This window comes from Lissotriton helveticus, chromosome 7 (assembly GCF_964261635.1).
Source record: "Lissotriton helveticus chromosome 7, aLisHel1.1, whole genome shotgun sequence".
In the NCBI taxonomy this organism is placed as follows: Eukaryota; Metazoa; Chordata; class Amphibia; order Caudata; family Salamandridae; genus Lissotriton; species Lissotriton helveticus.
Window position 1 is genome coordinate 1,953,425,581 of NC_136068.1, and position 15,191 is coordinate 1,953,440,771.

General features: G+C 50.4%; 1 protein-coding gene across 1 annotated transcript in view; it reads right to left on the reverse strand.

The window, feature by feature from the left end:
- The window catches only part of LOC144767904 (uncharacterized), a 62,304-nt gene extending 58,689 nt beyond the window's left edge, over positions 1-3,615 (reverse strand). The window contains exon 1 of the mRNA XM_078651245.1: positions 3,471-3,615. Coding sequence (XP_078507371.1) covers positions 3,471-3,482 — 12 coding nt within the window. The 5' untranslated portion in view covers positions 3,483-3,615. The remainder of the gene's footprint in view (positions 1-3,470) is intronic.
- Between the last annotated feature and the right edge of the window lie 11,576 nt (positions 3,616-15,191).

Here is a 15,191-nt window from a genome sequence, read left to right on the forward strand (position 1 = left end):
AGAGGGAGGAAAGAAGTATCATATGGAAACAGGTGCCGGTAGTAGATTGAACCTGCTCTTTCATAGGGCTTGATCCAATCTGACACCCAGGTTGTTGACTACCTGTCTGGGTGTGGGGCAACACCTAGTTCTGGAGGCCACCAGTCAGAAGACCAGAGCTGTTGGGCCTTAGCAAAGAAGATAATCTCAGTGTTTTTCTACATTTGGCTGTAAGCCGCTATTGCTCACCCAATCTGTGATTTCTTACATCCCTTTGGAGAACAGTTCTTTGGCTTTGATCAGGTCTTTCTCAAAGGAGATGACCAACTGCGTGTCATCGGCAAAAGACAGAATATCAGATCCCAAGTATTTGGCGATGTTAGTAAAGGGGGAGGGGCACATATATATGTTAAACAGAGTAGGGCTTATGAGGGCGCCCTTGCCGATAAAGATGGAACTAGCCTTGAACACACCCAGAGAAATAGTTTGAGTTCTGTTGCTTAAAAAGCGTCTGCACCACTGTAGAGCTGTCCCGAATATGCAAATCTCATACAGCCTTTTGATCAGACTGGAATAGGAGACAGTGTCAAAGGCTGCGGATAGATCCAGCAGGACAGGCAGGGATGGCAAGCTGGCATCAAGAGTCCTGTACAATCACTGCCACACTAATGCACCCTCCCTGCTCTGAGAATGTCTGACCCCTGACTGCCATGGCTCCAGGATCTTGTTTTGATCCCTGACTGCCATGGCTCCAGGGTCTTGTTTTGACCCCTGACTGCCATGGCTCCAGGCTCTTGTTTTGGCCCCTGACTCACATGGCTCCAGGGTCATGTGTTGACCCCTGACTGCCATGGCTCCAGGGTCTTGGTCTGACCCCTGACTGCCATGGCTCCAGGGTCATGTGTTGACCCCTGACTGCCATGGCTCCAGGCTCTTGTTTTGACCCCTGAATGCCATGGCTCCAGGCTCTTGTTTTGACCCCTGACTGCCATGGCTCCAGGGTCTTGTTTTGACCCCTGACTGCCATGGCTCCAGGCTCTTGTTTTGACCCCTGAATGCCATGGCTCCAGGCTCTTGTTTTGACCCCTGACTGCCATGGCTCCAGGGTCTTGTTTTGACCCCTGACTGCCATGGCTCCTGGCTCTTGTTTTGACCCCTGACTGCCATGGCTCCAGGCTCATGTTTTTACCCCTGACTGCCATGGCTCCAGGATCTTGTTTAGATCCCTGACTGCCATGGCTCCAGGCTCTTGTTTTGACCCCTGACTGCCATGGCTCCAGGGTCTTGTTTTGACCCCTGACTGCCATGGCTCCAGGATCTTGTTTTGACCCCAGACTGCCATGGCTCCAGGGTCTTGTTTTGGCCCCTGACTGACATGGCTCCAGGCTCTTGTTTTGACCCCTGACTGACATGGCTCCAGGCTCTTGTTTTGACCCCTGACTGCCATGGCTCCAGGCTCTTGGTCTGACCCCTGACTGCCATGGCTCCAGGGTCATGTGTTGACCCCTGACTGCCATGGCTCCAGGGTCATGTGTTGACCCCTGACTGCCATGGCTCCAGGGTCTTGTTTTGACCCCTGACTGCCATGGCTCCAGGGTCATGTGTTGACCCCTGACTGCCATGGCTCCAGGCTCTTGTTTTGACCCCTGACTGACATGGCTCCAGGCTCTTGTTTTGACCCCTGACTCACATGGCTCCAGGCTCTTGTTTTGACCCCTGACTCACATGGCTCCAGGGTCTTGTTTTGACCCCTGACTCACATGGCTCCAGGGTCTTGTTTTGACCCCTGACTGCCATGGCTCCAGGGTCTTGTTTTGGCCCCTGACTGACATGGCTCCAGGCTCTTGTTTTGACCCCTGACTGACATGGCTCCAGGCTCTTGTTTTGACCCCTGACTGCCATGGCTCCAGGGTCTTGTTTTGACCCCTGACTGCCATGGCTCCAGGGTCTTGTTTTGACCCCTGACTGCCATGGCTCCAGGGTCTTGTTTTGACCCCAGACTGCCATGGCTCCAGGGTCTTGTTTTGACCTCTGACTCACATGGCTCCAGGCTCTTGTTTTGACCCCTGACTGCCATGGCTCCAGGCTCTTGTTTTGGCCCCTGACTGACATGGCTCCAGGCTCTTGTTTTGACCCCTAACTCACATGGCTCCAGGCTCTTGTTTTGGCTCCTGACTCACATGGCTCCAGGGTCTTGTTTTGACCCCTGACTCACATGGCTCCAGGCTCTTGTTTTGACCCCTGACTCACATGGCTCCAGGGTCTTGTTTTGACCCCTGACTGCCATGGCTCCAGGCTCTTGTTTTGACCCCTAACTCACATGGCTCCAGGCTCTTGTTTTGGCTCCTGACTCACATGGCTCCAGGGTCTTGTTTTGACCCCTGACTCACATGGCTCCAGGCTCTTGTTTTGACCCCTGACTCACATGGCTCCAGGGTCTTGTTTTGACCCCTGACTGCCATGGCTCCAGGGTCTTGTTTTGACCCCTGACTGCCATGGCTCCAGGGTCTTGTTTTGACCCCAGACTGCCATGGCTCCAGGGTCTTGTTTTGACCTCTGACTCACATGGCTCCAGGCTCTTGTTTTGACCCCTGACTGCCATGGCTCCAGGCTCTTGTTTTGGCCCCTGACTGACATGGCTCCAGGCTCTTGTTTTGACCCCTAACTCACATGGCTCCAGGCTCTTGTTTTGGCTCCTGACTCACATGGCTCCAGGGTCTTGTTTTGACCCCTGACTCACATGGCTCCAGGCTCTTGTTTTGACCCCTGACTCACATGGCTCCAGGGTCTTGTTTTGACCCCTGACTCACATGGCTCCAGGCTCTTGTTTTGACCCCTGACTCACATGGCTCCAGGGTCTTGTTTTGGCCCCTGACTGCCATGGCTCCAGGCTCTTGTTTTGACCCCTGACTCACATGGCTTGGGGTCTTGTTTTGACCCCTGACTCACATGGCTTGGGGTCTTGTTTTGGCCCCTGACTGACATGGCTCCAGGCTCTTGTTTTGGCCCCTGACTCACATGGCTCCAGGCTCTTGTTTTGACCCCTGACTCACATGGCTCCAGGCTCTTGTTTTGACCCCTGACTGCCATGGCTCCAGGCTCTTGTTTTGGCCCCTGACTGACATGGCTCCAGGCTCTTGTTTTGACCCCTGACTCACATGGCTCCAGGGTCTTGTTTTGGCTCCTGACTCACATGGCTCCAGGGTCTTGTTTTGACCCCTGACTCACATGGCTCCAGGCTCTTGTTTTGACCCCTGACTCACATGGCTCCAGGGTCCTGTTTTGACCCCTGACTCACATGGCTCCAGGGTCCTGTTGTCCTCTCAGTAGGCTGTAAGTTATTTGACCCCCCCCCAGCAGTTTGCTATAAAGTGGAAGCAAGGAGGTGGTAAGGCCTGTGGGGCAATGCTAGCCTGCTTTTGTATAGACATGAGCATAAATCAGCAGCAGCTATGGTGCACACAGCAGCCCCAGCGGTGCACATGACTCACCTGAGTGGACATGGTCGATCCCAGCAGGTGCACAGCACACAGGCGGGTGCACAGACAGACACACAGCCCGGTCCCCTGCAGACACAGCTCTCTGCTGGCCCCTCTTTGTTTATCGTCTGTCTTGGTGCTCGGCAGAGCCCCGCGCGCATGCGCAGAAAGCAGACACTACTCTCAACCTCCAGACTGGGCTCGAGTATCCCTGCTTGTGCGCATGCTCTGTGCGATCGAGAAGTGCCTATTTCTGCGCATGCTCGGTCTCTTCCGACAGAGACACTATATTCCCGCGCATGCGCGCTGAGGCCGGAGCGCCATGGCGGGAGTGGAGAGTCCGAGGTGAGCCCGGGGGGCCGCAGCACCTCACACCGAGACCCGCAGAGCTCTCCGGAGGGACACCTTCTCGCCAGCAAAAGGAAGCAACGAAAGCATTATTTATTACTGGTTTTATTTAAATGAGGCAGCGCCGGGAGAGGGGGCCTTTCCATCCAATCACCAAGACCTCCACTGAAAACTATATAGTGCCTTCCCAGTGTGTTCTTGTGGTTGGAGTGTTTGCCATTTATTGCAGTATAATCCTTGTACCTGTGTTTGGTTCCCTTCTGTAACTTGCACACGTCACTTTTCTCTGGTAACTCACTCTTTGATTCTCTTTTGTAACTTGCACACGCCACTCTTCTCTTGTAACTCACTCTTTGATTCTCACATTGTTTGCTGTCGACACGTGCACAAGTGCCACCATTGCCAACGTCACGTTTGTTCTTGTGCCTCTGTGTCTAGCATTCATTGCAGTATTTTACCTCTAATTGTACTTTGTTTTCTCTTGTAACCTGCACACTTGTCACTCTTTCCTCCTGTAATGCACTGGTTGCTACCTCGTGTATTTTGTTTGCTCTCAATTGTCACTTTTACCTCATGTAACTTATCGTTTGCTTTTTGTAATTTGTAATTTTCTGTTCCTTTTGTGAAGCGCTCTGATGCCTTCGGGTAAAGTCCGCGCTATATAAAAACGCATAAATAAAAAATAAATAAACTTGTGTCGTGAAGGCAGGCTGGACACTGAATCGGGGTTCAGAGCACAGGGGGCTATCGGCTATGGGCCAGACACGTGGCGAACTACAATAAAGGCTCGGACACCAGGGTAGTGTTAATTGGTCTGCACGTCGCCGCCAACTGGCGTACGTCCATGCGTGGACCCTCTTTATTATCTCGGGTCACATGCTCTTACGCAGCACGCCTGTTGCGCCACAGGCGTTAAAACACTAGAACACAACATTCCTCCCCAACCAAAAGAAAAAAAACAAGTGAGCACAAAGAATGATTTGTTTTGATAATCAGTCTCAGTCTTTCAGATCCACCCCACATGCAAGTGGTGTGTAGCAAAACAGGCATACATTGGAACAATCTTACGTGAAATGGTCTCTGAGACGACAGGACGGCAAGGGGTTTCTTCTCCGCCGATATTGGGATGCCCCTCGGCCACCAGCCCCAGCCAGGGATGCCGACTCTCGGTTGCTCGGCTCGGGATCGCCCTCGCTGCATTCCATACCGGTGCTTTCGGACCCATCCGGACAGTAACCTCCACCGGTCTCTGAGTCCAGATCGTTTTCACAGTAGGACCTGTCCCTTGGTGCCGGAGAAGTGTCCTTCTCCGGGCTCCGTGACATCTGGACTTCTGGAGATACTGGTGGGGCGACCACAACTTCTTCGGGATGATATTTCTTAAAATGAAATACATTGCGAGTCACAGTCTCACTGCCCCACGTCGCAATGATCCTGGTACATTTCACATTAACCACAGTCCATGGACTTATTTCATATGGCAGCCAGAATTTCCCACTTGTGGCGCGATTCTTGAGCAGAACTGTGTCTCCTCTGACAATCTGTGACACTCTGGCTCTCCTGCACTGGCTGACCTGGACATAAACTTGCCAACGCCGGGTTTCAATCCAACACTCTTTACATGAATCATATTACCACTGGGGATGATGGGGTATGGCAGTGGTTCCCAAACTGTGCGCCGCGGCGCCGTTAGAAGTAGCCAGGGGCGCCACGCACAGCTTGGGAAAGTGGAAAAAGTAGCAGGTTAAAGTTTGTAGTTTGTGGCGCCGAATAACCCATTTGGGACTGTCGTGGGGGATTTAAAAAAGCCCCACTGTCAGCACCTCACTCACACAGAGCTCGGGTCCGCCAGCCTCCCAGCAGGCACTAATGAGCCATGAATGAGTGTGAAAAACACAGCACATTCACACACAAACACCACAGCTCTACGGCGGCTGCATCCCAGCAGGCTTACACTGCACCACCCACCCTCCCCAGCCCTTTGATAATATAACATAGCTGCCCATGGACAAGAGCTCGGGCACAGATGGGCCCGCATTCACTATTGAAATGCTTTACCATGAGGAGCTCAGACTAGTGCCCCTCAGGACCCACCTCGCAGATTCCCTGTGTGAGCCACAGTGCACCTGAATGCCTCGATACTTTCTGCCCCAGAGAAGTAAACTATTTTGGAAGGTTTCTTGAAAAACACAAGTCTTTGGGTCTCAGGGACAGGGATCTGCAGGGTGGCCCTTGGCAATGAGATCTAGATCGTAAATCGTCTCAGTAAAGAAGAGACTGGTCCCTTACATCACCCGACAACATCCCACCGGCACCAGCCCCTCCCCTGCACCCCTCAGCAGCTGCTGTTTGAAATGGCTTGCCCATGGCCCCAGATGCCTGGAACGCCGAGTTACTGACAATTCGCTACAGTAAGTCTGCGCATTAACAGCACTGATCAAGCCAATGAAATGGTAGCTTAATTCTCACAGCAAATAGAGTCACAGTAGCAAAAAAAATTACGATATATTTGAGCAGTAACCAAACAAAAACAGACATTTACCGAATGTAGTAGTATGACGATGTTTATGTTGACTTCATTTTACGATTTAGTCCCAAACTTGAAGGACTAAGGATCTTTTGTTAACACAAAGAACAATATATTTGAAGACGGGCTGATAAATCGTTTTACCACTGAGAAGGTGTCCCAGTGGTACATGTGTTCCTTTCATCATTAGTGCTTCAATTCTAGATTAATAAAAGCACAACAAAGCAGCTGGGTTGTGTATGTTGTAGATCAACTTGTTTTCCGTCCTTAAGAGCCCCGATTTTATTGTGTGTACCCAGCAGTACAGACACACTACTATTTCATGGTGAATGAGTTTCGTACAAAAGTTTAAGTGCATGTTATATGTTTAGAGTGCATTCCAAAAATGAAGAGATATGCATAGAATACACTGTTCGAGGCATAGACCATAAATTGTGCACAAGGTACATCAGTTGGAGGTCAAGACGTCTTCATAGACATATGTATATCTTGTTAGCATACATGACATTTATCATTGATGACTGTTCTCTGCAGGGTCACCCCAGATTTTTGCCTTCTTTGCTAAATCAGATTATTTTGTCTTTTAGGACTTTGTGCACATTTTCCCTGCCCATCAATGGTACAGTACTCTCTTCCTAAACCATGGTAAATTGACCCACCTAATTGGCACATTTAATTTACTTATAATTTCCTAGTAAAAGGTAATATCAGTGCTTAGGGCCTGTAAATTAAATACTACCAGTGTGATGGAGCCCTCATTGTGCCACGCCTTGTAAAACATGTTACAGGCCTGTCACTAAAGCCTGTCGTGTAGATTTAAACTGCCATTTCGACCTGGCACAGTAAACCCTTTGCCAGGCCTAAACCTTCCTTTGGCCCTACAGGCTTATAGTGCTGGGTGATGGCTACAAGACTTACGGGGTAAGAGGTAAATCAATATAGGTAGTACCATAGGATGAAAGATGGGTGAGTGGTATAATAAACACGAGAGTGAATGTAAGCCCTTATCTGTTTCCACACTAAAAAGAAACGGAGGGTAAAGCCACATAAAGCAACAGCCACCCGAATCGGACAGGGCAAATAGGAAAGTTTGAACATGTACCCTGTTTAAAATAATATCTGTTCTAATTAAATGAGAATGTGTTTATCTGACCACTAATGTATCTGATGAAAAATATTTTATTGAAACTAGGAGTAAACTAAACTGGACGGAAAGCCCCTATAAAATCCTAAATAATAAGAGAACGTGGCTAAGATGTGATTGATTGATTTGGGGACAATAAATAAGATGTTGGACATTAGAAATGTTGGAACATGCCCCCAGAATAGTGATATTGTTTTTTTCTCCATATATCCACACAGAGAATTTTTAATATATACCTAGAAGCCGGTGACCCCAAAGAGACGGCATGTTCTGATGAAGGTGTTACGATATCAAGTAATATAACACCGAAATGCATCAACGCAATTGTTACTAGAATCCAAACAAGGTCAAGGGAGTAGCAGATATTCATGTACTTTGATACTGTCTACTGTACCACCAATATCAAAGAAAAGACCAGTGGATGTACACCAGTAGTGGTAGGAGAATTTTAAAGCCACAGTGTTAGGGGGTTTGTGAAAAGAATTTATCTGCTTATGTACTGTATTAGTGTCGATTATTTTTTCCTTTATTGTATAATTTTATTGATTGTGATATTGCTTCACTGTAATGAATTGTTATTAATTGTTTGTTTTAATTTTACTGTACTTGTTCAAAGTGTTCTTTGGATTTTTAATTGAATTTTGTATAATTAGATGTTTTAGTTTTACAAAAAATAAAGAGATTGTGAACGTTCACTTTTTAGTGTGGAACTTCTTATCTAATGTTTCATCCTGTTCTAGAATGTTGCCCTTAATGTACCTAGAAGGAATGTTTGTATGAGTGGCTTGAACCCATACAGCAACATAACACGCAGCCAGTATAGCGTACACCCAGGGATTTCCCTTTGACTAAACTTATAGTGCAGGGTGCACAGTATTTAAAAATTAGGACATGTGTACTTAAGTTGTACTGTTCTGGAAATGCCACCTTTAGAAACTTGGCTTTTTTCTGCCTAAAGGAACTGTGCCTTTCTGGCAGTGTTCAGGGTTACATGACTGTGAATAGCTGTCCTGTGGTGTTTTGCGTATTCCTTTGAGACATGGGGACAAAAGGTCTTTGGGTGGGGTGCAGGGTGTTTCTTCCCTGAGCAGGATGCCCTGGGAGTTGTACTCTGCCTTTCCCAAGCCTCAAAGGGTAGACTCAGGTATTGCATCCCCTTTATGACTTGAAAGAGCCCCCTCCCCTGCCGCTGACAAATGCAACTCACATCTAGGTCTGCCTTCCCTTTATTAGCCTAGAATGTTTGAAGCCAAACCCAGGAAAGGGGTATGGCAGCCCCCACCCTCAGCTTGGCACCAGGGTTAAGAGTGGCACTGACAGAACCTCTCATCAGAGCACACCTGGACCAGTGGACGATTCAGGAAAAGGATGGCCCTGCTGTCTGAAGAAGAACGATTGGACCTGCTTGCCTTGAACCTAGGTTCCTTAGATATTATTCCAACGGTCTACTGTTTGAGCTAAATGGACACTACAAGATTCCAGAGGCTTCCTTGCAACTGCCCAGATGACCAGCACCAACTGGACCTCTGCTGGAGTGAGTCCTAATCTCCACTAGCCCCTCAGGTCCTGGACCTTTGCCTGGCATCAGAGTGTTTTCCTGATTAACTCCAAGTGAAAAATACAGATGTTTGGGGTCCTCGCACCCGCAATATAGATTCTTTACTCTGAACACTGACCATCTAGAATGACTGCCAACGGGAAGCTCCACAGAAACGTGCACTTCATGACGACAGTGACTGCCTGCAATGACCTCCTATGCAAAGGACCAGCGATGACCAGCTCTTTGCACCAAAACAGCCACCATCTACGATGCCCAACCTGCTCGTTGCACACTCAACAACTTACATCCCCCCCACCCGAAAAAAAGTGACATAATGGGGAGCCACGGCCAATAGCCAATAGGTCAAGGGAGCCGCAGATCAAAAAAGTTTGGGAACCACTGGGGTATGGAATCTGAGACTACCCGCCCCATGCGAATATGTCCAGGAGCGACACCAGTCGTGCTGTGGGGCGTCTGTCGATAACTCCTCAAAAACGTGAATATGGCCAGCCCCAGCGATTGTCCCTTGTCATGCGCAATTCGGATGACTTTATTAATTAATTGCATGAATCTTTCCACTTTGCCATTGGCTTGGGGCCATCGGGGAGTTATTCTGCGATGCTGGATGCCCAAGGCGCTGATGTAATTAGCTAGTTCTTGTCCTTGAAAAGGGGGACTGTTGTCCGTCCTCAATTCTCGTATCAGCCCATGCGCAACTATGATTTTCTCCAATTTGGGGATTACCTCAGTGGCGCTTGTGGTGGATATTATTTCTACCTCCAGCTATTTGGAGTGGTCATCAATGGCTACCATGGTGTGCCGGCCGTCAGGGAGGCTGCCGAAGTCAATGCTGATGCACTCCCATGGAGATTTCGGCCGAGGCTCCACTATGATCGGTGCCGTTCGCGGTCCTTCTCCCGTAACCTGACAGGCGGTACAGGATCTCACCATGGCCTCCACGAGGTCGTCCATTAAGGGGAACCATACCTTGGTTCGCAGTCTGGATTTTGTTTTGACCATTCCTTGGTGGCCCACATGAGCCAGTTGCACTACTTGAGCCATTAGGGATGATGGTATCACCAGCCAGTGTCCTCGTAACAGGCATTCTGTATCATCCTCGTTAAGTTCTTCTCGTACGTGGTGAAGGCTGACCATGATGCGTTGAGCCTCAGGGGTCAGTATTTTCTATTCTTCTTTGGCTTTGTGCCAATTCCCACTCTGAAGCGCCGTCCTGGCTCTTTGTAGGCAATCATCCTTCCGGGTGGCTTTGGCAATGCTCTCCAGAGATATGGGCATTGGGCATGATCTGGCGGTGACGCATCTCACCTATGCCTCGGTGTCTGCCGCATCTTCCATTTCCTCCCGGGTGGCTGCTCGAGGGTGTCGCGACAAGTAGTCGGCCGAGTTTCTAGACCCGGGCTGGTATTCCACTCTGCAGTTGTAGTCTTGGAGTTGGAGCATCCATTTCTCGATGCGTGGCGGAGGCTTCGTGGAGGTTCCCGAGAACAGGGCAACTAATGGCTTGTGGTCTGTGGCAACCACAAAGGGTTTTCCGTATACATACAGGTGGAAGTGCTGGCATCCTCAATGGAAGGCTATTGCCTCTTTCTCAATTTGGGAGTACCTCTGTTCTGTTTCCGTAAGGGATCGTCTGGCAAACGCTACCGGGGCCCAATCTTCATCTGCCCTCTGCCTTTGCATCAGTACGGCCCCTAGCCCCACGGGACCTGCATCCACAGCCACGAGTGTTAGCTTCCTGGGGTCAAAGAAGGCCAAAGTGGTGGCTTCTGAGAGGGCTCCTTTGATCTCTCGGAATGCTTTGGCTTGCTCAGGGCCCCATTTCCAGGGCGTGACGTCTTTAGTGAGCTCCCTCAGTGGTAACGTTAGATTGGCCAGGTCTCGGATGAATCTCACACAGTAATTCACCATTCCGAGAAAACTCCGGACTTCAGTGACAGTGGTGGGGGGTGCTGCTTCTTTGATGTCCTTTACCTTATCAGGATCCGGGTTAACACCCTCGATTGAGAACGTGTACCCAAAGAACTGTAGTTTTCGTTTTAAGAACTCGCACTTCTCCCTATGCAGCGTGAGACCAGCATCACGCAATCTTCGAAGTACCTGAGTTAGGCGGTTGTTGTGCTCCAGGATGTTTCGGGCATGTATCATAATGTTATCACTGACATTGATTACACCTGGTATGTCTGCAATGAGCTCCTGTATGACATTTTGAAATACTTCTGCCGCACTGGATACTCCAAAGCTAAGACGTGTGTATCTCCAGAGTCCCATGTGTGTCGGGAAGGTCGTGATGTTGCGTGACTCCTCATCGAGCACCAACTGATGGTAGCCGGACCGCAGATCTAGTTTGGAGAACCAGCTGGCTTCTGCCATTTCCCCTATGAGATCATCGATAGTGGGTGTTATATGGCGCTCTCGCTTGATAGCAGCAGTGAGAAGTCGCATGTCCACGCAGATACGCACTGCTCCCGGCTGCTTGGGCTTCCTCGTGACCACTATGGGTGAGACCCAGGGGTGGGGCCAGTTACTTTTTCTACTATTTCGGCCGCTTCCAGTTTCTTAAGCTCCTCTTCGACTATGGGCCTTAGGTGAAATGCAATTTGGCGATGTCTCAGGGCCACTGGTTGAACTGTCTGATAGATGTGGAGGTGCACCTTCTTCCCCGTGAACCTTCCGATGCCTTTGAACACGTCTGAGAATTCTGTTATCAGCTGTTGAATTGAGTCTTGGTGCACCCCGAAGGCGAATGTGACCACCCCAAGGTCCTCAACTGCTTAGCACCCTAGCAGCATGCCTTGTCCGTCTTCCGACACAAATACGTTGGTGGTAATGGACTTGTCCCCATGCGAGATGGACGTTTTGAACTTTCCTCGAATCTTGAGAGGTGTGTCCTGCCCATACGCGAACACAGTGAGGGCAGAGGGACTCCGCACTGGTGGTGGATCCAATGTTTGATGTAGAGCAGAGGCCATGAGGTTGATGGTCGCCCCCGTGTCCACCACGGCCATGACTTCTTGCGCACCCACCCGTATACCACACTGAGGTAGTCGCCGAGTGTTGGTGCCAATCATGTGCACCTTGTGCACTGTCCTTTCTTCTTCCTCGTAATCGTCCATGTCGCTCTGGCCGGAGTCCCCTTCCGGAACTGTATTTACCACCTGTCTAGGCTTGCGAAACTTCTTGGAGCGGCAGACCTTCTCGAAGTGGTTGAAGCACCCACACCCTGAGCACCGCTTCCCTTTGGCAGGGCATTCCGTTGCGGGATGGGGTGGTCCCCCGCAGTAGCCGCAGGTCTTTGGCGATGTCCCCGTGGCGGCTCCCGTACCTTTCTTGGTCCATTTCGTCGGGGATCTTACGGTCACCTTGTTGACCGGTTCGGCTTTGACCGGCGCTTGGAGGGCAGCTTCCATGTTGGCCGCTCGGGTCTTTGATAGTTCTTTGGTGCGCCCTAGGGTCAGGATGTCCGCTAGCGGTTTGCCGGATTCTTCCAGAATGCGTTCCCTAAGCTTGGCAGACGCACAGCCTTGGATGATCTGACCACGTATCTCTTCTGTGGTATCCGCGAATCCGCAGGTTGCAGCTAGATTTTTCAAGCGGGCATGATACGTGTCCAGAGACACCTCCTGTAGTTGTCTTCCCTGTAGAAATATGAATCTCTCATAGTCCTGGTTAGCCATGGGCTCAAAGTACGCATTCAGGGCATTTATGAGTGAGTGGTGGTTCTTCGGTGGGACTTCCACTAGGGTTTTGGCTATGTTGTGGACATCTTTTCCTCCTAAATGAAGGACCATGGCGCGTTTTTGATCCTTGTGCACTTTGGTGGCTTCGAAGAATATTAGTAGGCGGTCCACCCAGTCCTTCCACTTCGGTGCCAGTGACGATGGTGAGCCTTCCACCAGGAATGGTTCAATTGGGGGTATGGTAGCCATGTCCGGTGTGATGACACTCGGCTTGACTGTGTGCAACTACGGTCGTGTGCAGGGCTCCTTATCCCCTTGGCTGACCTGCAGGTTGTTAGGACCAATGCTTGTTGGTTGCTGGTGTCCCCTGAGTGTGGTGACTTGTGACACCCTGGGTGAGGAGTCCTTGGCTCTTTAAGCGCAGTGTTGTGGGCTCTTCTCACTCTTATGTGGCTGTTTAGGTTGCCTTTGGGCCTCCTTTTGGCAGCTGGGGCTGTTGAAGAGCCTCCTTGTCCCCTCACCAGCACAGTAGGCTTTCCGGGCCCATTGAGGTGTGCTCCCACGTGGCTGAGTGTCTCCAGGGCCTGGGGGATGAATGTTCCTGCCTCCTCTCTCCTCTCGCGGCACACACGGTCAAAGGGGGCATGGCCGAGGTCTGGGAGCTCCGCGTCTCCCCTCTCCTAACTTCGCCCGACAGTGCAGTTCATGTGGGCTGGGCCCGCAATGGTGTTGCCGCCGCTCGGGGCCTTGAGCGCTTCGCCGAGCGAGAGGCTCCGCACGCGTGTTTGTGTGCTGCGGGCTTGTGTGGCCTTGCGAGGCCGTGGCAGGTCACGGGGGCAAAGCAGCTCACCTCCGATTGTCACCTCCGATGCGGCCACCCAGCAAGGCTCCCGATCTCTCTGCCGCACAGCGTGCGGGGAACCAGGGCACGAGCGCCGCGAGCTGATGGCAGAGCTCGCGGCCGACCCGACGATGATGGCGCGACACACAGCGAGGGCACGCCCACCCTCGTCACCAGCTGTTGTGTCGTGGGGGCAGGCTGGACACTGGATCGGTGTTCAGAGCACAGGGGGCTATCGGCTATGGGCCAGGCACGTGGCGAACTACAATAAAGGCTCGGGCACCAGGGTATTGTTAATTGGTCTGCACGTCGCCGCCAAGTGGCGTACGTCCATGAGCGGACCCTCTTTATTATCTCAGGTCACGTGCTCTTACGCAGCACGCCTGTTGCGCCACAGGCGTGAGAATACTAGAACACAACAATCACAGCCTTCCTTCAGCGAGGCACCGGCAGGGCACGCGGCCCAGCAGAAGAAGGGGGAGGGGGGCTCTCCACGTGTTGTGTTTTACTTTGTCTCATTATTAACCTTTCCTTCAGTCCTTTGCAATGGCGCGCCCTCACGATGCCGCCGCCGCGAGCCCAGGCACAGGGTTCTGTGACGTCTCTGTATACCATCGCGGAACCTTGGGCACAGGTGACGGTTAGTTGGCAGTTGCGGTGCCCTCGCGCTGCCGCCGCCGCCACGAAGTGGGTGCTTCTTGTCCATAGTATGTACATAAAAGAGAGCCCACACTCACCTCTGGGGCAGCTTGAGAACCTTCCTGGAGTGGGCAGAATGAATGGAGTGCATTTTATTACAAAAGGCCTGTTGGGCATGCAGTTCTGTGCCCTCCTGAGCATGACGGTGTACTGGAGTTCAGATCCCTCACTTAAACCCTATTCTTAACCCTTCACTTACCTCAGCCTAACCTTCCCTTTTCATTTATTATCTTTATATAGAACCCACATTGCCTGAAAAAAAGTTTCAGAGTATGTGTTAGGGTACGAGAGGCAAGGAAAAGGAAAGAGAGCAACTGACACAATACACTGGATTCCAAGAAGGTTTATTCTCAAATATTTGGCAATGTTAAAGAAAAATTGCTTTATTGTTCTTCAGATAGGACAGAGTTGGAGACAAGTTAAGGCAGAAGGCATGGTGTTGGGAAAATCAAATGGCCCAGTCAGACCTTGCCTGAGTCTGACCAATGAATAGGTTTTTCTTTGTGCAGAAAATTCAATCTCCCTTTCATTTATCATTTTTCACTTTTTTAACCATAAGGTGTGACCTCAGCGATGGTCAGGGCTCGGATAAAGTGGCCTCATCCCTTGTATACTCTGGGTATATTCTGTTAACAGATACAAATTCTTCCAACGTAAACAAGCTCCTGACGAATCAGTGGAAGACTTTGTTGCTGCATTAAAGAATTTGGCACTAACTTGCAGGTTTGGTACATTGCATGACAAATTTATTCGTGACCAAATTGTCATGCGATCTTCCAATAAAAATATTCAAGGGAAACTGGGCGAAGGGAGAATTGCCGCTTGAAGAAGTCATTTAGATTGTCAAATGTATAGAATTAACTGGTAGATGCGCTAAGGCAGTTTTGCAGAAAGAGAAATCCACCACGGATGATAAATCCACCATTGCCAAAGTCA